Source organism: Triturus cristatus, chromosome 3_1 (genome assembly GCF_964204655.1).
Source record: "Triturus cristatus chromosome 3_1, aTriCri1.1, whole genome shotgun sequence".
Classification (NCBI taxonomy): Eukaryota; Metazoa; Chordata; class Amphibia; order Caudata; family Salamandridae; genus Triturus; species Triturus cristatus.
Window position 1 is genome coordinate 6,336,789 of NC_140583.1, and position 22,064 is coordinate 6,358,852.

At 49.0% G+C, this 22,064-nt stretch overlaps 1 protein-coding gene across 5 annotated transcripts in view; it reads right to left on the minus strand.

The window, feature by feature from the left end:
• LOC146859581 (uncharacterized) overlaps window positions 1–22,064 on the minus strand; it is a 437,747-nt gene that overhangs the window by 321,728 nt on the left and 93,955 nt on the right. For all 5 annotated transcript variants that reach the window (XR_014979314.1, XM_085646505.1, XM_085646504.1 and 2 more), the window contains exon 2: window positions 10,075–10,201. Coding sequence is in view for 4 of the 5 variants with exons in the window: in XM_085646505.1 (XP_085502631.1) it covers window positions 10,075–10,201 (127 nt within the window). In the remaining variant the exon portion in view is untranslated. The remainder of the gene's footprint in view (window positions 1–10,074; window positions 10,202–22,064) is intronic.

Here is a 22,064-nt window from a genome sequence, read left to right on the forward strand (position 1 = left end):
GAAGGGCCTGAGCTGGAAATGTGCTGGATACCCATACGGGGATCTAATGAGCCGCAGTGGGAAGCAGGCGTGGGGCTGCGACTCAAGTCTGAGCTCCAGATTCCTTCATTGGCTTGAATTAGTATTTGGACAAAATATTGAGATTTCAATATCGGGAGTTAGAAATATTATTGTCAAGAATATTGTTTTTTTCAGGTGAGTAATATTGTTATTAGGAATACTGTTATTGGTAATATCGTTTTCAATAATATAGTTGTAAAGGATGTGGTTTTCAATATTTACTTTTACTTGTTTTAATCAATATTTTTATTTTATGTGTTATTGTTCGTATCATTGTTATTAAGTTTGTCAAATATAGTTTGGAATTTTAAGTGATTGAGAATTTTTTATTTAACTGTTAATAGTAATGTATAGTGTTGTAGCTGGTAGTTGAGTTTCTAGGGGGATAGGATGGGAAGTCAATTGAGTAATAATTATTAATTAATACATGTTTAAGTAAGTATGCGATTGATATTAATTTTGTATATTATGTAATACTGATTTAATGAAATATATTTTGGGTGTGGTTTGCTATGTTTGTAGGAGTATATGGTGGGAAGTTAGTGAGGTACTAATTAACAATTACATTTTAATTGAAAATGAGTGATTATTCATTTTGTACATTATGTAGTACTGAATTAGTTTACTTGTATTTTAGTTGCAGGTTTGTAGTGGTATACGGTGGGAAGTTAAGTATTATTAAAACAAATATTATTATTAATGTATAATTATTTAATTGATTCATGGGTTTGTGAATTGTGTAATATAGCCTGTTCCTGAGGCTTGTAACCAAGCAACCCCCTTTAGAAACTACATTACTTTTCATATTCTCTCTCTTGTTGCAGCCCCGAGTTCTAATGATGATCCGGCCATTTTTACTGGGATGGAAACCTCACCGACTTTAAAAACACGGACCCTATATGATTGTTGGGAATTTGCTGTGAAGGGCTTTGATTTTCTGGTGTTTGTTGATACACATGGATTTTTTATCACGATTTATCACTTGAGTGTGTCACCTGTAGAGAGAGCACTAAGCACATTTATTTGGCCCCAATATTCACGGCGCCGCAGTGTGTCTTGAAATTGTTTTTTATAAGCTCCTTTAAATAAAATTTTATTCGCCATTTGGGTCTTTGCATCTACAGTAGTGTTACTAGGGAGGAGTGTTTTTTTAATAGTTATTACCCCAGGTCCCCAGTGATACTTGGGTCTCCCTTGTTGAAATATTAGAGCCATGCAATCACAGCACATACCATACTATAGAGGAACAGGTCATATCACACCAGATACTACAGCATAGAATAACAGGCCAAATAGACAATATACAATACAATGACCAGCCATACAATACCACACCATATATTGATAAGACATACAGCACAATCGCAGTCCATACCATACTATAGAGTAACAGGTTATATCATACCAAACCATATAATAACGCCGATACTATAGCATACAATAACAGCCCATAATATACCATACAATACAATGACCTGCCATTCAATACCACACCATACATTGATAAGACATACAGCACAATCACGTTCCACACCACACCATACTATACAATGACAGGCCATACCATAACATACTATATAATGACAGGTCATACCATATCATATTATACAATAACAGGCCATGCCATACCATATAAAATAACATTTTTTAAAAAGGTTACAAAGCCAATACATCTCAAATAGGTGAGCACTCGCTCGGATGCCTTTTCACAGGCCTGAATAGTGCAAAATGAAACTGGATAGCAAATAAAGAATACAGATTAAATAAATACTACTGCTGCTCACAAATACATTTAAAAACATTGCCCGTGTGCCAAGGGGAGAGCTATTGGCTTTGCCAATGCTTGTTCATTATAAGGTCAGTTCAGATACTTATTTTCCTACACAGTTAGGTTTAATGACCTGTTTATTGGCAGCTCGCTGTCTCCCTGCCCACCAGGGTGACCTCCTATGGTGCTCAGTTTATGCCACCACACTTTGTTAAGATGTCTAACTGGCTACACCTGCTGGGAGTCTATGGTTCGTCTACATCCAATGTATAGAAGGTACAGCCCCAGAAGAACTTCCAACAGGGTTTATTTCCAGTACACAAAACATGCAGGCCACCAGCTGCACCTGAGAAAATAGGCCCACCCCTTCCTGATCAACTGGGGAGTCAGTCCTCATTTGCCCCTGTGGGTTCCCTGGTCAGCCATAGCATCTTCTGTGTGATAGGCTGTAAGGTGAGATGTTCTATAGTCACATAGGGTTTAGACTGCTGTGCTGCAAGGAGAGAGGAGTACTGTGTGAAAATCTCAGTTTTGGAATCCTACCTCCCTGTATGTAATGTGAGTTGTGCTCCAAGATAGGAGTGGTATATCTATTCCTCCTGTGTGTTCCCTCCACAGCTCTCTAACCTATACCCCTGTGTGTGTGTTGTGCCGTGAGATGAAAGGAGTGGTATCTGTATTCCTCCTGTGTGTTCCCTCCACAGCTCTCTAACCCTATATCCCTGTGTGTGTATTGTGCAGTGAGATGGAAGGAGTGGTATATCTATTCCTCCTGTGTGTTCCCTCCACAGCTCTCTAACCTATACCCCTGTGTGTGTATTGTGCTGTAAGATGGAAGGAGTGGTATCTGTATTCCTCCTGTGTATTCCCTCCACAGCTCTCTAACCTATACCCCTGTGTGTGTATTGTGCGTTAAGATGGAAGGAGTGGGGGAGGAGCCTAGCGCGCAACCAAGATGGCCGCGTAGGTGCGAGGCTCCCGAGGACCTCCGCGACCTCCTGAATTAATCCTGGCGATATCCTGTCCTTGTTGGGGGGACTGTGTCGGGGAACCCGAGCTGAGGCGCGACCCGTTTTTTGGGCTTGAATCGGACCCCGAACACCGGTGGGAGCATCGACCGAAGGTTGCGGCCTTCTCCTCGCCGGCCCCCCGGATTGGAGTAGTGGGGCGATCCGGGGACAAAGTGAATAACAGCGGCGAGTGGGGCTGGGCGACTCGCGTACCCCGCACTTTCGCTTTTGCGCCCTCCTTGCTCTCTGGCGGGGTCAGGCTGCGGAGCGGGGTGCGGTGGTGTGGCCTTGTCCAGGTGCCCAGCTGACCCGCTGGCGGTGGGTTGACCCGCGGCTCGGTGGTCGCCCCCGCCCCCCCCCCTGACACCCGTGATTTGGTGTGGCGACCCGTTTGGAGATCTTGGTACGACGGTGGAAGGGCCAGCATGTCCACCAAACAAGATGGCGACCGGGCGAAGGTGAAGACGACCCGCCGTGGCACGGCGCACCAGGCCAATAGTATGGACCGCTACACGCTCCAGAAGGGTTCTCCGGAGACATCGCGGTCATCCCCGGCGGGCCCGACGAAGGCATCTGCCCATCCGGTGGATCTAACCCTCCGGGACGTCATGGGCGCCATCGCTGAGATGAAGGCCTCAGTGGACCAGCGTTTCGATACCTTGGCGCAAAAAATTGACTCGGTCCTGGTGGATGTGGGCCTTGTGAGGGCGGACTTGTCAAAAACGAACGACCGAGTCGACTCCCTGACCCACACCACAACGAGCCTCACGACTGACGTGGTGGCCCTCCAGAAGGAGGTGCGCCGGCTTGGCCAGGCGAGCGCCCTGATGGACCGGACCCTGATGGACCGGCGACTTGAGGATTCCGAGGGTCGGGCCCGGAGGAATAATGTCCGTATTATTGGTGTGCCGGAGGGACGCGAGGCGGAGGCGGCGGGGGCTGAGTAAGCTTTTTGCGGTGGAGCGTGCCCACCGGGTCCCCGGGGGCCGCCCTAAGACCGGTGCCCCGCCGCGGCCTCTTATTGCCCGGATTTTTAATTTTCGGGACAGAGATGCCATCCTCCAGACCTCCAGGCAACAGGGACCGGTTAAGCTGGACAACATGGATGTACACTTCTACCCAGACTTTACCCCGGCGGTCCAGAAGCAGCGACAGAGCTTTCTTGGTATTAAACGTCGTCTAAGGGACCTAAACCTCAAGTACTCAATGCTCTTTCCGGCTAAGCTGCGGGTGGAGGTGGATGGTCGTACGCACTTCTTCGACCGGCCCGAGGCGGCTGGGGACTGGTTGGACACTTTGCCTGGAGATCGGGGCCGGGGGGGCGGGGGGGGCGCGGCTGGCGAGGAGGGCCCGCCGGATCAGAATTGAGGGGTGACTGTATAGGCCTTGCTCTGGACGTTGTTCCCTTACCATATATTGCTTTTGTATGTTACCCTCCCATGGAGGTCGTGTGGGGTCTGCTGGGGGCTTCCCTCCTCCTCTGGGGGACTAGTTAGTACTTAGCTATGGGGCGACAGGCACACTGCACTTTGGGGGGGCTGTCTGGGCTCATGCAGGGGTGCAGGGAGGGGGGAGTTTTGTTGGGACCGGGGGGTGGGGGGGGGTGTGTTGTTTGTTAGTACCGCAAGGCAAACCTGCAACTGTTTTGTTGTTTCTAGAATGCTCGGTGGGGGACGACCGATTGTTTCGACGTATGATGGGGGGTAGGGATTTGACTGTGTTGTCATGGAATGTTAACGGCCTGGGGGATAGGATTAAGCGTGGTGTGGTCCTGCAGTATTTAAAACGTATTTTCCCAGATGTTGTCTTCCTGCAGGAGACGCACCTTATAGGTAACACCTTTCATGCAATGAATCGGAGGGGATATCGTTTGGCGGCCCACTCCGGCTTCACTTCGGGCTCGCGGGGGGTGGGTATTATGGTTAAGAACTCGCTCCCGTTGGAGATTGATGAGGTGCGCCATGATGAGAGGGGACGCTACACTGTTCTGGTGGGACGAATGGAGGGTAGAGTGTTTATCTTTGTATCAGTGTACGTCCCGCCAGGGTTACAAGCCACTACATTTGCGGACCTGGGGCGCCTCCTTCTGGAACTTCCGAGTGGCCTGTTGGTGGTTGGAGGGGACTTTAATGCGGTTGCCTCTGGGTCTATGGATCGCCATCCCCCTAGGGACCTCCCCCGGGCGCAGGCGTGGCTGCCTGGCTTTTTAGACACCCTGGGCCTGGTGGATTGTTGGCGCTTAAAGCATCCCGTATTGCAACAGTACACCTTCCACTCGGGGGCCCATGGTAGCCTTTCGCGGCTTGATTACATCCTTGTCCCGGCGGCCCATGCGGGGAGGGTGGGGGAGGTGCGCCATTTGGCACGGGGTATCTCAGACCACTCCCCATTGTTGTTGCATTTCGATGTCTTCCCGAGGGGGGATGGCAGGGTGGCCCCGATCAATGCATGGTATCTGCGCGACCCCACCATTCGTGCCGACTTGATCAAATCCTTACAGCGCTATTTTGATGAGAATGTGGGGTCGGTCCCATCTGCCATCTCCCTGTGGGAGGCTTTCAAGGTGGTTCTTAGAGGGGAGGCCCTATCCTTTATTTCCAATGCCCGGCGGCGCGAGCGGGAGGAGGTGACCCGGGTTGAGGCCGAGATTGCAGAACTGGAGGGTGACCTGGGGAGCAGGGTAACAGACGCCAAGTTGCATGTTTTGCATTTAAAGCAGGCGGCCTATCGGGCCCTCGTCACGGAGGCGGCCAGGGGCCTCGGTAGAGAGCAGCAGGGGCGATTGTATGATGTGGGTGACAAGGCTGGCAAATTGATTGCGTGGTTGGATAAGAGGGAGAGAGCGAGCCGCGTGGTGCCTTTGATTAAGAGTGTGGATGGTGCGTGTGTCACTGAGCCGGAAGCCATTGTCTCCTGCTTCGCGGATTATTTCCGCGAAGTCTACTCCCCTGTTTCTCCCTGTTCGGAGGAGGACTCCCATGACTTGCTTCGGGACATCGCACTGCCCTCCCTGACGGTGGAGGACAGGGATTCGCTGGACGTCCCTCCCACCTCGGACGAAATTGCCTCGGCTATTCGCTCGGTTGCATCCGGCAAGGCCATGGGCCCCAATGGTATTCCCATTGAGCTATATAAGCTACGCCCGGATGTGTTGGCGCCCCACCTGCGCGCGATGTTCCTCGCGGCCCACTCGCAGGGCTCCCTCCCGCCGGACCAGCGTCTGGCCACAATTGTGGTGATCCACAAGGAGGGGAAGCCCCGTGACCGGGTCACATCCTATAGGCCGATTTCGCTCTTGAACGCGGAGCCCAAGATCCTCGCCAAGGTGTTGGCCAACCGGTTGGTTGGCGTGGTGGGCGATTTGGTCCACCAAGACCAATCGGGCTTTATTCCACACCGCAACACGGCGCTTAATCTGCGGCGCTTGCACGGGGTGCTCGCGCGTGTCCCATTTGTGCGGGAGCCGGCCATCTTGGCGTCCTTGGACGCCACCATGGCGTTTGATACGCTTGAATGGCCATATATTTGGGCGATGCTGGCGAAGTTTGGGTTTGGCCCGGGTTTCATCAGCTGGGTCAAATTGCTATATTCGGGCCCGTTGGCGCAGGTGGTGGTGAATGGGCGAGTATCGGCCCCATTCGCACTGGGGCGGGGCACGCGACAGGGTTGTCCCCTGTCGCCTCTCCTGTTCGCCCTGGCCCTGGAGCCCCTGGCGGAGTGGCTGCGGTGGCACCCTTCCATCCGTGGTCTCCGCTGGACCCCCGAGCATGAGGACCGTGTGTCCCTCTATGCTGACGATATCCTTTTGTATCTCGCCTCCCCGCGCAAATCACTGATCGTCCTGGTTGATGTTTTGCGCTTCTTCGGTCGCAACTCAGGCCTGGTCATTAACTGGGCGAAATCCTGTGTCTATGTGCTTTCCGGGGAGGCGCCGGTCCTCCCACGGGACTGTCCGATCCAGATTGCCTCCCAGGGTTTCCGGTACCTGGGTATATATATCACTCTTGACCCGGAGGCCCGCTATGAGCGGAATTTGCTGCCCCCCCTCCAGCGTTTGAAGGAGGACGTGGTGCGCTGGCGGCGTCTCCCACTCTCGCCACTCGGCCGAGCGGCCTTGTTTAAAATGATGTCCCTGCCGCGCTTCCTTTACGCCCTCCAGAATACCATGGATTTGGTCCCGGCACGCTACTTTCGTGAGGTGGAGGGCCTCCAGCGGCGCCTGTTCTGGGACGGGAGGCCGCGTATTGCTCTGGCTAAATTGACGCTCCCGTGGTACGATGGAGGGGTCGCCCTCCCGGACATCAAACGGTATTACTGGGCCTCCCAACTGGCTGCAATTAATCATGGCCTTTACGGGCCCGCCCTGAACCCGGCATTTGAGATGGACAAGATGCTCCTGCCCGGTGGCGATTATAATCGAGCGCTCTACTCTGGCGCGCCCGACTCCCGTCTGACGGGACCGACGCGTGTCATGGTGCGTGTCTGGCACGCGGCTAATGCAGCTATGGGGTGGAAGGACCGTTTGACCCGGGCGTCTCCGCTGTATGCATCTGAGAGGTTGGGCTCCCTGTGGACATCGAAGGGCTTCGAGAAGTGGGACACGATCGGAATCAGCACTGTGGGGGATCTCTGGACGAGGGGGGGATTCAAAACTTTTGAGACGCTGCAGGCGGAGTTTCAGCTGCAAGGCAGTGAGTACTTTCGGTACCTACAGGTCCGCCATGCGCTGGGCTCCGTCTTCCCGGATGTCGCATCCATTCCAGAGTCTTCCCCCCTGGAGGACAGAGTGCTAGATGGCCATGTCCCGGACAGCACGATCTCCCTCATATACAAGAAACTGATTAACGATAGATCGTGCCTGCTGACTAGTCTCCGCGAGGCTTGGGTTGCCGACGGGCTGGAGCTGGACGACGAGGATTGGATTTCCGCGGTGGCCTCTCCGAAAGAGGTGGCCATCCCGGCTCGCCTTCGTTTCGTCCAGCTCAAGATCCTTCACCGGGTCTATGTGATGGGGCCAAGGCTCCTGCGTATGGGTTTTGCTGGTGACGGAAAGTGTAAGCATGGCTGTGGTGCGTTGGCGACTTTCATGCATATACTGTGGGAGTGCCCGAAGGTGGAGCGATTCTGGCGTGGTGTGCATGAGGTCCTGCATGTGGTTACGCGTGTCGCGCTGCTGCCTGAAGCGAGGAGGTGCCTGCTGAATGTATGGGAACCGAATGACTACTCAGTCCCGCAGACGCGGTGGGTGACTCTGGGATACATGATAGCGAAACGTGATATTGCTCAATTGTGGGGATCCCAGAGGCCCCCTGCGGTGTCGGCCTGGAAAGAGCATATGGATTGGTGTATGTTTCGTGAAAAGGTGGTGTATGTGGCGAGGGGTAAGCCTGGGGCGTGGGTGAAAATCTGGGGCCCCTGGAACGCCTACCGCGGGGGTATTTGTGAGCCACCACTGCTGCCGGCTGCCTCGCCTGCTCCGTCGCCCTAGACGGCCCCTCTCCCTCGGCCGCGGGCACGCGGCCCCCCAGTCCCTGATCTACTCCCATCCCCCTCTTCAGAGTTTTCCTGCTGGTTCGGATCCCCCACTTATGGAGCACATGTTGCCACTTTGGATCACGGGTTGCCTTGCGGTTGTGGTTTTTGATGTTGTTTTGCCTTAAGAAATGGAACCGTACTGTGGGCATGGAGCTGTGAGGCCTGCACCATTGATCACTCCTGTTTTCCTACTGTGCACCGCTGAGAGACTTCTTGCTGTATGTATGTACTATGCTTTTGATGCTCTAGCGGCCGGCCGTGTGGTTGTAGGCCCATACCTGTAACTTTTATAAACTGTAATAAACGGTTTCAAAAAAAAAAAAAAAAAAAAAAAAAAAAAGATGGAAGGAGTGGTATCTGTATTCCTCCTGTGTGTTCCCTCCACAGCTCTCTAACCTATACCCCTGTGTGTGTGTTGTGCGTTAAGATGGAAGGAGTGGTATCTGTATTCCTCCTGTGTGTTCCCTCCACAGCTCTCTAACCCTATACCCCTGTGTGTGTATTGTGCAGTGAGATGGAAGGAGTGGTATCTGTATTCCTCCTGTGTATTCCCTCCACAGCTCTCTAACCTATACCCCTGTGTGTGTGTTGTGCGTTTAGATGGAACGAGTGGTATCTGTATTCCGCCTGTGTATTCCCCCCACAGCTCTCTAACCCTATACCCCTGTGTGTGTGTTGTGCAGTGAGATGGAAGGAGTGGTATCTGCATTCCGCCTGTGTATTCCCCCCACAGCTCTCTAACCTTATACCCCTGTGTGTGTATTGTGCAGTGAGATGGAAGGAGTGGTATCTGTATTCTGCCTGTGTGTTCCCTCCACAGCTCTCTAACCTATATCCCTGTGTGTGTGTTGTGCTGTAAGATGGAAGGAGCGGTATCTGTATTCCGCCTGTGTGTTCCCTCCACAGCTCTCTAACCTATACCCCTGTGTGTGTATTGTGCGTTTAGATGGAAGGAGTGGTATCTGTATTCCGCCTGTGTATTCCCCCCACAGCTCTCTAACCCTATACCCCTGTGTGTGTATTGTGCAGTGAGATGGAAGGAGTGGTATCTGTATTCCGCCTGTGTATTCCCCCCACAGCTCTCTAACCCTATACCCCTGTGTGTGTGTTGTGCAGTGAGATGGAAGGAGTGGTATCTGCATTCCGCCTGTGTATTCCCTCCACAGCTCTCTAACCTATACCCCTGTGTGTGTGTTGCGCAGTAAGAAGGGCCGTGTGGTATACCATGTCCTCCTGTGTATTCTATCTCAGCCCTGGAGTCCTACATCTCTGTATGTGTGTTGTTCTGTAAGAATGGCCGTGTGGTGTCTCATGTCCTCCTGTGTTCCCTCCACAGCCTTTTAATCCTATATCCCTGTGGGTGTGTTGTGCAGTAAGATGGAAGGAGTGGTGTCCCATGACCTCTTGTGTTCCACCTCAGCCCTGTAATCCTATATACCTGTATATGTATTGTGTGTTGTGTTATAAGAAGGGCAGTGTGGTGTCTCATGTCCTCCTAAGCTTCTGTGTGATCCCTGCTAATCCTTGGGACTCTGTTTCCCTCACACCCAATAGATGTCTATGGTCGGCTCGCATGATGGCAGATAACAGAAAGATATTGAAGTAACAACTCACAGAGTTTCATGTGACATCAAACATTAGGGAGACACCTGACCAGCAGTGACCCCGCTCGAGTTACTGTAATACAAACTGTCACTTTACCCAGAGATGTCAAGGCTTGTTGGAGCTCCTTCATCACCACCTCATACAGTTCTGTCTGCCATTCGCGTAAAAGCGTCCAGTCCTCTTCAGACAATCGTGCTGCAAGGTCATGGAGCAAAGCCGGTGCCTGCAAGAGAAGCATCAGATGTAATGACCATTCAGCAAAGAGTAAGACAAGCTAAGGGTAGGCAGAGCCCCTCTGAAGGGGCCTTGCAGCAGCGAAGCATCTCAAGCCGTAGCGACTGCGCACTGCCAGACTGAGCCCGGGAGTAGCCAGAAACATGCGCAGACCATGCAGGCCAGAGCATCACGGGGACACGTTGACAACGGAAGCTCACGACGAGTTGGGATTCTTCCCTTCATAGACCTAGTGCCTAAGCAGACATGAAAGTGCAGAGCAGGTAAAGGCCTTTTCTCAGAGCTACATATTACATGTCACCATTGGGCTATTCGGTCAGAAGACTAGAGAGGCTAGCACCATCTGCTCTAAACCTCACACCCAAAAAACCCTCTCACTCTTGAACTACGACCGTACCTAATTCTTTCTGTCAAAAGACAAAGCACACCTAATCTCCAATTTATTTGCCTCATTGACTCCACCCCTCTTCATGCTACCCTGATTCCGGCAAAGCACTCTACACCGGATTAAACAGAAACCTCAACCGCAAGCTACAGAACATCCAGAACGCCGCCACAAGACTGGCCTCAACCTGCCAAAACACTGCCACATCTCCCAGCAACTGCACACACTCCACTGGCTCCCCATCGAAGCTAGAGTCACCTTCAAGATACTTGCCCACAAGGCCTTCCACAACACCGGACCAGCATACCTGAACAGCCAACTCAAATGCAACGCAACCCAAAGGACCCTACGATCAGCCCAGCTCTCCTACGCTGTGGTCCCACGCACCAGAAAAACCAGATCGGGAGGCCGCTCCTTCTCCTTCCTCGTGGCCAAGGCCTGGAACGCCCTTCCACTCCACCTCAGACAGACAACATTGCTTCCCATCTTCGTAAGAGACCTCAAGACCTGGCTCTTTGACGGACCCCCTCCTTAATGGACCGGAATCTGCATCCCCCAACCCCCAGCACCTCGAGACCCTTACGGGTGAGTAGTCGCGCTTAACAAACACTTGATTGATTGATGCTTCTACAAGCAGTCCTGCTCTGTCGTCTTCATTCTTACATCATATTCTTGCCTCTGTTCTCATTCCTCCTCCATCAAGACTGATACAACCCTCTGAAACGCATGATTTCTATCAGACGGTCCAGGTCACATTGCATCATCCCTCTAACCAGCCACTGAAGTGCCCCACGGTCTGCTCCTCCATCAGTCTTGTTCATTCATCCTTCTGAGCTGGGTCAGTAATTTCCTGACAAGTCCAACAACCAGCCCAGTCCATTCTTCTTTCAAATCTGCCCCTGAAGAACCCTGTGTTCTACGCCTCCACATTCCTGCTGCTTCATTCTTCTGTTCTGCCCCCGATAAGACCTGCGCCCTGCTCCTTCACCAGTCCCCTCTTCATCTCTCTGATCTCACCCTGGATTGTTCTGGGTCATTCTCCGCCACCAGTTCCATCCGTTCATCCTTCTGATCACACGCTAGAGCATTCTGCTCTTCCACCAGTTGCCTCCATTCATCCTGATCTTGTCCTGGAATCTCTACATCTCTCCATCACCAGTCCCGTTGATCCATCCTTCTGCTCTGGCCATGGAATGTCCTCCACCAGTGGAAAACTGCTCCACCAGTCTCACTCATTCACCCTTCTGATCCTACCCTAGAATGGCAAGCATCTCTCCTCCACCAGTCTAGACTATTCATCCTTCTGAACTCATCCTGATCTTGTCCTGGAATCTCTACATCTCTCCACCACCAGTCCCGTTGATCCATCCTTCTGCTCTGGCCATGGAATGTCCTCCACCAGTGAAATGCTGCTCCACCAGTCTCACTCATTCACCCTTCTGATCCTTCCCTAGAATGGCAAGCATCTCTCCTCCACCAGTCTAGACTATTCATCCTTCTGAACTCACCCTGGATTGTCCTGTGGCCTTCTTCTACACCAGTTTAGTTAATTCGTCCATCTTTCTGATCTGACCTTAGAATGTCCTAGGAAGCTTAAACCAACAGTTCCGACCATCACCCTAGTATCCTTGGAAAGGAAAAGGTTTGCTTTAATGTAGGCCTGGGTGTGATCCCTCTAAACTCTTTGAATTACCAATTGTAACACCATGGCGCCACGTCGATTAACCACAGGGAAAATCGGATCACAAGACACACTGAAACAACTTGAGAGTATGAACACTCGTGTTCGCCAAAAGACCATTTCAGCCATTGGTTCAAACACAAGAAGAAATACTTTATGAAAGTGGTCGCCAGTCAGGATTTCAAGTAGATATTTTCCTCGAGTAGCCAGAAAATCAACTTGAAATATATTTTCAAGCTGGAATTTTTGGATAAATGGATTGTTTGGGTATTTTATCATAGCAAAATTCACTTGAATAAAAAAAAACAGGAAGGAACTGCTACCGAGGCTAGGAGGTTACTGTACATACAATAGCAACTTCCTCTTCACCGCCTGAAGCCTCCTCGCAATGCTTTGTCCAGCCCTTTGGTTTGGATTTTGGAGGGAAAGTATTACTCTCTCTCTTTATCTGCAATCCCTGTTGTATCCACACCATAGTTATCTTAATTGGTATCTTATGTAGCAGTTTGGAAAACATGTTTGTTTAAGTGAGGGTATGTGTCAGTATCCTTTATTCCTTTTTAAGAGGTTTCATTTTGTATCTTTGTTGGTGGGTGGACTGGAGTTTGGACTGGAGTGGGGGGCCATGTGTGATTAACTTTTTTGGGGGGTAACGGGGAGGTGGGTTTGCTTTTGGGTTGTCATTTTGTCTTCCATGTCTCCTTCTTCAGTGGCCATGTGGTGCATGAGCTGTGCGCCAATCCATTCAATCTACTTTTAAAATGTATTTCCTAGGAACATTAATTAGAAGACGTTTCTGATACCTTTTATTTTTCCCGCTGATGTATTCATTTGTGCTTCTGGCTGATTGTAGCACCATGTAGTTGTTTTTATTCATTTTTGTGATTTTTTTCGTCTGCCTCCCATAGAGTCCCGCTGCGCTCTTGTAGGGCATCAGCAATTATTTACTGTATTGTGTTTGATTTTTGACAGGGTGTGTGTTTGTCAATGCTGTAGGCTGCCATCTTCTCTTTGTTCTTCGTGCCTCCTTCTTCTCTGGTAATGTGGCAACCACCATTTTATGCAGTCGGTTATTGTGTGTGTCTTTGGTGGCCATTTTGCGTTTGTTTTCCATGCCTCCTTCTCCAAAGGGCATGTGGTGGATGAGATGGCTTCTACCATTTTGTGTAGCCAATGTGTACTTCAATCCCTTTATTCTATGTTTAGAAGCCATTAATAGAAGAGGCCCATGACATTTTTGTGGCCGACTGCAGTAGTGTGGTTGTTTTTATTCATTTTTTCTTAAAATTCCTTGCCTCCTATAGACTTCCGATAGGCCCTGGTGGGGGACGAGCAATTATTTGATGGATCGTATTTTCCCTGCACTCTCTGCTCGAATAGGGTTCCCACTTTACACCACGGATCTGGAGGGACACAAACTAACCTTTTCTGTGTAATGTTGTCATGTGAAAAACCATTGTATGCTTGTTTGGGGCACACTTTTAGGGGGATGATGACGATTTCACTTGTTACATTGGCTACATTCTTCTGATTGCCCACGTTTCACTGATCGATGTTTTGGTTGCTGTGGCGGCAGGTGGTGCAGATGACATCATCCATGGTCCTGAAGCCCCTGAATGAATCAGCTAATCGTGACACCAGAGTCCTTCACTGCTTAGTGCTTCTGGTGCCTAGAGATAGTGCTGATATGACCCCCAAAGAAGGAAGTCTCTGCCAAGAAAGTAGACAGTGGGGAGGAGAGGACGCATGTCCCCACCACTGGCATCAAGCCATCATCCCTGTTCAGAAAATGTGACATACCCGCTGCAGAGGCCGAGATTCCTGCATCAACAGCACCACCGAAACCTGAGGCTATGTCTCTCAGCGCTGCAGTCATGGATCTGAAATGGAATGAGCTCCGCCGCAAATCTTATCATCACAGGGAAGTCTGCAAAAGCAGCTGCAGTAACAGATCTTCCAGACGTAGGAAGGTGGAGGTTGTTGCTGAGCAAGATATTGTTGAGAAGTCGCTTCTCCAGCCAGCTTCCCCATCACCAGCAAGGAGAAGAAAGAGTACTCCCCCCATCTTCTCCAAAGCCCCCTTTCCGATGATCTGGACAAGGAATGAACCCTGAAGAGTCTGAGAGTCAATGGAAAACAAAGATTCCCGACAGCCTTGCAAGTGAAAAAGGTGGCGATGATGATTAAGAGGCAGTGATCATCCACATGAGGAGAGGCACAGAGGAGGGACAGATCGCCTCGATTCAACCTGCTCAGAGGTATGTGGTTCCAGCAACACCGCCAGATCCTATATTTGCAAGACCCCAGAGACCTCCTGCCACCACCACCCCTACCACAGTCGCAGCACACCCTACAGCAAGGCATACAAAAACAACACAACAAGCTAGCTTCAATTCCAGACCGTCAGGCTTTGGCACAATAGGAACGTTCTTCTCTGATGGTCAATGTCTGAAATATGTAAATGGCAATAAAAATAAGTTTAAAAAAAAAAAAATAGGAACGTTCTTCTCTCCAGTTTGGGACTACTTCACGCTTAGCCCACAAGAGGGTAACACTGCAAGTTGCTCAGTTCATTGTGGCACTACAGCACTGGAGGCCAACTGTCTCATTTGAAAAAATAACACACACTCAAAAGCATAGCTGGTGGTGGTGAGCGAGAACCAACAGCTGAAATGACAGAAGGTGGCGGTCAAGAGGAGGAAAAAAAGGATCTCAGCACCATCACGCAAAGCAACCCTGTAAGCCTCCCCCAGAGTATACTTTCCTCACCATCAACAACCTCTGCATGACACAAGAGGATATAGCAACTTCCACCCCAAAGTGCCGAGGCAGTCTACCTGCTGCTGGTACCCGTATGTTGCTTTTGGCAGTAGTAGCACATGACAAACAGCCAACTATTCAGGCTACGTTTACCAAGGAGTCGCTGGTCCACGGGAACAACGAAAAAGCCAGTCTTTACAACAGGAAGTTGCCTAAAATGTTAGTGCATGACCTCCTCCCTATTCCTTTGATGCATGGAGTGGGCTTACTAGAATTTGTGGGGGCTCTATGCCGAAAATGGAAGGTTCTCAGCCGGAGCGGTTTTGCCGTAGTGGCAGTGCTGCATCATGAAGTGCTGCAATTGACTGGCAACGTTATAAAGCAGAGCGATGCTCAGTCGATCCATCTCACAATGGACATGAGGACCAGTTGTCAAGCAAGAGATTACATGTGCATCACTACATACTGGGTCTCTTTCCAGGGAGTTAGGCCAAAGCTAGCTGCTGGTCTCATTGCAAATTATGCTTTTCGCGGCATTCGGCAGCATGTTGCAATGTTCACCATCTTCGAAGAGTTTAATACCAAGGTCCATGAATGGCTTAAACCCAAAGGTCCCACAATTGGATTTGTTGCCACCGACAATGGCAGTAAAAACAGGCATTATGTAGGCAAACTCCACACCCCTGTTTTTAGTAGTACCAGCCTCCCTGGACGCATTAAAGTTTTTTTCTGTCCAATAGGGCCAGGTGGTTTTTAACTACACATACCTACAACCACATCAGACCCTCTCTTTGCATCACACATGGCACTTTATCATCAGTGCTCCCACGTAGTCGTAGGTCGTAGCACACCCCGTCCCGCAACGGGGCGGGAAGACCCCTATGATGAAGCAGGACACCATGGGCCATTCTTGGTGTGTGAGGGGTATTTAAACAACACTGTGTGTGCCCAACCATATTGGGACACGCACCTATCATTACCCCACTGTACCCAGGCTTCTTAGTCCCATTGTTGTATCAGCCACAGGATCAGTTGAAAAGGGTGGAACAAACGTTCCCAAGTGTCAATGAAGAATCATCGTCTGTGGTGGTTTAATTCTTTGCTTGAACACTGATCAAAGGCTGCAAAAAGAGACTGCCTCCTCCATGCCACATCTGTGCCACTATACTGGATCCACCTTACAAACAAGCACTAGCCACTTAAATTCATTTTACTGAAATTGATGCCTCAGTTTATAAGACTTAGATCGTCAGCAAAGGGACTGATCCAGAAGAAGAATAGCAGAAATTGGAGGCTGGGGCAGAATTTCTAAAGTGCAGCCTTCAACCTCCAAACAGCACGGTGTTGTTGGCTCAGTCTCCGCAGCAGCAGCCGGCACCATTGCCAGCTACTCCAAAATCCACAGCAACAACCGCTTCAAGCGCACGGCCAACTTCTGAAATGGGATGGTTTAATTCAACAGGACTGAAGGGAAGTGCAGAAGTGTAGACCCAGCAAGTGGCATCACCAATGACAATTCTAAAGAGGGGCCAAGACTATCTGGATGACCCAGCAGAGGTGTACCTGGATTCCATTGATCTATTGGTACACAGTGGCCAGAACTCAGTAGGCTTTTAAAAAGGTATCTTGCATGTCCGGTAGCCAGTGTTTCTTCACAGCGTGCTTTCAGGTCAGCTGGAGCAGTTATCACAGTGTGAAGGACCAGTCTCTTGCCTCAAAATGTGAAGAGACTAGTGAGGATTAAAATGAACAAATACTTCATTCCAAGGGATTATATTGCTCCTGAGGGCAATCGGTCTGTCATTAGGCCTGGGCGGTAAATTTCGTTCTGCTCGCGGAATTTGCGATATTTTGACATTTTCGCGTTCCGCGGAGAGCGCGAAAATGTCAAAACTTTCGCAACCTGCCGCGAAACGGAAGTATTTTTCTTGTTCGCGCTTTAAAAATGCATTCTCACGCGCGCGGTCGCGACTTACCGGGTCCCAGCGTTCGCCGACGAGTTTTCCTATCCGGTCGCGCGCACCACAAGATGTTGGATTGTTGGTAGCCGGTTGCGCTATCCCGCGAGAGATTGCGATCGCGAACACGTCATTGCGATCGCGAACAGGAAATAGGCATCGCGAGCAAGATGACCGCACCCATTAGCTACCGCATGGGCAAGTTGGAGATATATTTTCCCGTGAGCACGCAAAAACACATCGCGAACGGGCAGGAAAAGCAATATCCGCGTCTTCGCGAAATTTTTAAATGCCTGCGGAGATTTTGCGCAATTTCGCGATAATTTGCGAAAGTCAATTTCGCAAATTCCGCCCACCCTTATCTGTCATCTGACGTTTGGTCAGTGATTATCCTCCTGAAGACTTCCCTGGGTGAGGTTGGATTATACTTTCGAGACTAATACAACAGAAGTTACATAGAAGACTACAAAAAGAATTGTTAAGCAGTGAGCAGCCAGGTACATGAAACTAGTTGTTTGTGGTTGTTAATATGAGATTGGTTCATCTCCGTTCTTAGTGATTGGCACACCACTGCACCAGCCTCTGCCCTTTTGATCCTCAGGCACCATCATACCCGACCTCGACTCTCTAATGTTGACATTTAATTTTTTTAACTCCAGTAGGCCATCTTGTGTCAGAAGAGTGCTACATAATGCTCCAGCTGTTTGGTTCAGCCTTGCACCCAAACAGACAAAGCTAGAAGAATGCAGATGCACCATCCACCAGTATACATTATCATTTTTCTATTCATAACTACCTATAATTATGTGTGTGGGGTTCTCCCTATTTTGCATTTTTCAAGCCATAGGCAACAAACTCATTAGCTAGCTTGGGAGTCTGGGAGCTGAAGGACTGTTTGCTTTTGGTAACTGAACAGCCATCTTCCTTCCCCAACAGATGTGATGGGCTCATCGACTTGATGAATAGTGTGTTTGTCTGTCCCTCACATTTCCCTAATTCCCTCTACCCATCCGTTCATAAACCCCTAACATTCTCCCCCCAGGTTGTGTGATCAGTTAAGTTGTTTGTTAATTTCCACCATCAACAGATCTCACACTTGGTGGGGGGATGTGCTTAAAGTGACGTCAACTGTAACAGGAAGTTGCTAGAACCAAAATGGACATTTGCCCACACCACCCCTCTGACCCAGTCACGAAAGTGACATCATAGTGATGTATGGCAAAGCATTGCATAGGTGGTGTGCACTTTTCCTCAAAATACGCCCCATGTATTTGTATTCTTCTGAAGTATCCTTCAACCGAGTCCTGCGGACGCCTTGTGAGAACTGAGGGTTCATTGTGCTCGCTTTAGCAAGTACCTCAACGCTGTGCTACTCATTTGTGTTTTATGATGGTCGCCTCAATCTTGGGTTTTCCGCTCATTCTGTCTTCTCTTAGTCTAGTTAGGGCTGTGATGCACTAGGTCACTCACCAGGTTCATTTACCATGTAATTTGCACTTCCTGTGATGTTGTGCCTGTTAGACTGTTAGCGCTGCTAGTTTACCACCACAAACATTAAGAAGGCGCTTGCAAGACCCTGCATTAAGGTCTGGAGAGAGTATAGGAGAGGCAGCAGACATCGCTTTATCTGTTCAGGTAAATAATGAAGCTCTCTGGAAAGAGGGATTGTTTTTGATGTATGTTGACGAACCCCATTAGCGGTCATTAGTTACATAGGGTAGGTCAAGGACAGAACGCAGTATATAAATATTACTGACGCTGGGAGGGCGAGTGTTGCTCAGTCTCATCAAACAAGGGTGGGAAGGTTGTGCATGGTCAGGTCCCTCATTCTGTTTTACAACACTGTTTATAGGGGGTTCTTGACTGCATGGGGTTAAGTAGAGTAGTTAACAACACATGGCGTTATTAGTTAGGGAAATAAAAACTTGAAAAGGGAAGGTGACGGACACAGTGGGACAACTGCTCGCAATGGGACAGGTGCAGAAAAGGACAGCCCCGGTTGTCACTTTGTTAATAGAGCTTCCTTTTCAACTGGGTATGATGCCATTTTTCTAACCAGTGATGCAAAGACAGATATTCATGATGATAAACAAAAAATAAACCACTGATTTAATTGGACAAAAATGTATAAAAGTCCCACCCTTTCCTCCCACAACAGGCCCACCCCCTTCCCCAAACCCAACATACCCCAAACACACTGATGACATCAACCAGTGACTGTGTGTTTCTGTAAAGTTTAATTTTGTTATATATATATGCCAAGCTGTATTGAGGAATGAGTGGGTGTATAAGTGTCTGTATGGAGGATTTAGTAGGTACGTGACTGACTGTATGGGTTAGTGAATAAACTGAGTGAAAGTCTGTATCAGTCTGTCTGTTGTTGTGTAAGCTGCTGCATGGGTTGGTGAGTAGTTGCATGAGTGTCTATATGGGTTTTTGATTGCTTGCCTGAGTATTTGTATGGCTGCCTGAGTGTATGTGTGGGTGGGTGTGAGGTATATGACTCTGTGCATAGATGTGTGAGTGGTTGATTCACTGGGTGTATGGGTTCAAGAGTGCATGTGGAAACAGCTGTATGGGTGGGTGAGTGTGTGTATGGGTGTGTTGGTGAGTGAATGGATGTCTCTGTGGTACATGTGCAAGTAACTACATATGTAAAAGGCAGTATATGTGAGTGATGGTGTATATAAATGACTATGTGAGAGTCAGTAATTGTGAGAGTGGCTGCATGGATTAGTGTGCATTTGTATCAGTGAGTCTATAAGAGAGTAATTATGTGTTAGTATCTGTATGAATAAGTGAGGTGGTGTCTGTATAGCTGTATAGGTGAGTAGATGGAAGTATGATTGATTCTTTGCATGACTAGGTGTGTGAGTAACTCTGGATATGTGGCAGTGTGTGAGTGTCTGTATAGGTGTATGAGTGCATATGATAGTGTTATATTGATGAGTGACTGCATGTATGAGTAACTGTATGGGTGAATGAGTGGATGTGTGTGTAGATCTAGGAATCAGTCAGTGCGTATTAAGTAACTGGTTTGATGTGTCTATTTTTTCGAAAATGGTAGTCGGTATTTTAGAGTGGGAGTATCAAAGGTCATGAATGATGTAATATGTGATGTCATCAGCAGTGCATTGCGGGGGCGCGAGTTATAGTTAGCCGAACTAACTATAATGCCAGAATTTCTATGGTTTTATAAAAGTGAAATGTCCAACTAACTATAACGTTCCTGAAACCTATGGTTTTTTCTGTGAATTTCTATGGTTTTTTAAATGCTAATTTCTAACTATAACGTGCCTGAAACCTATGTTTTTTTCAGTGAATGGAGGAGACCTACTTTGTGATGTGAAGCGCGTTAGCCAGTGGCGCGCAGGGGACCCTTCCGTCAAGTGTCTTGGGCATCAGTGGCAACTCTTTTGTGTGATTATGTTCTGAGGTATCGGAAGCCGAGGACCCCGACCCGACCCAAGAAGGCTGAGGAACTGCTGGAAAATACAGTCCATCACTGCATGGAGTGACGTGGTCAGTGCTACCGTCGTCTCCAGTTCCCTGCATTGATTGGTGAAGTGCAGCTGGAAGTAGGGGCATGGGAGGCAGCTTTCATGAGAACTGCGCTGTGAATCTATCCTCATTATGCTCGCATTTAGAAGTCAAATCACAGCAAGCAAATAATATCAAAGCTGCAAGAATTCCACTTTGCCGTTGTACATTAAGCTGCATTGTGGGAGTTGGAGTCTTTACCTAGAACGACAACGACAGCTCTGGGACTAATGTGAGACAGGTGAGCCCTCTTCACTTGCAGGAGAGGCGGGACTATATAAAAGACTTTACAGCCGTTACATTTGAAACTACCGGCATTTGATAAAGATATTCACCGAAACGCGTCATGCCACACAGTTCATTAAAACCTGCCGTACCTTGCTCCGCTGTGTCCCTCGTGTCTGCTTAAAATGGAGACCTACTTTTTGAAATATATATATATATATACACACATATATATATATATTACCTACTGGCGGTCGCCAGTAGGTAGTTATAGTTAGGACCACGTTTCCATAGGAAATCCGCAACATTCTATTTTGAATAACTTTGGCGCCGGTCGACGAATCCTCGCGAATTTTTCAAAATAGGTGGGGCGCTACGCTCCGCTCCTACCCTGAAAGTCTCGGGGGGATTCGTCAAGCGGGGGCTGAGATAAAAGGGGGGTCCCAAAACGCGTTTTTCCCATGCATTTTTCCATAGGACCTTTAGACAGGGCTACAGCCCGAACAGCTGAACAGAATTACTAGAAATTTGGCAGAGAGGTAGTCCTCAGGTCAAGGAAGTGCCTTTTGTAGGTTTGGTGTAAATCTGTTCGGTAGATTCTGAGAAAATAGCCTTTAAATCAATATATACATCTGAGCCAGCCGATTCTGATTGGCTCTTAGATCTTAGTAAACATTCGAATCGGCCGAAACCAGGAAGTGGCGGCCGCCATTTTCTCTCTCGCACTGAGAGTTAGGTTTTAAAATAAAGCACAAAAACATGTAAAGGGGCTGTTTAGACAGCTCCCACACACATAGCCATGTTGAGGGAGTCCCCAAAGATCCCCCAAGGTCAAAAACAGAATTTTAATTTTTTCGCTAATTTCGCCGATTATGCTTACCGTACGCGTACGGTAAAAAATTATAAAAAAAAAAAACTATCCACACTCTCCCCACCCCGTGTGCAATTGGTGGCCGAAGGCCACCAATTGTGCACGGCTCATAATTTGTGAGATAAACTATAATATTTTTAAAAAAAATAATAAAAGAAAAAATTATCCACACTCTCTCCACCCCGTGTGCAAATGGTGCCCGAAGTGCACCATTTGTGCATGGCTTATAAAAATTACGAAAAATTAAAATATTACCTTTCAAAACGAAGTGCATCATATGTCCTCCATGTGCGCACGGTGCGCGAAGCGCATCGTGCGTACATGGCCCATCTAGCGTAACGTGGGCACGCGGTGCGCGTAGCGCACCGCGTGCCCACCGTGCGTGCACGGCACTAACTGCGTAAAGTGGGCGCGCGGTGCGCGAAGCGCACC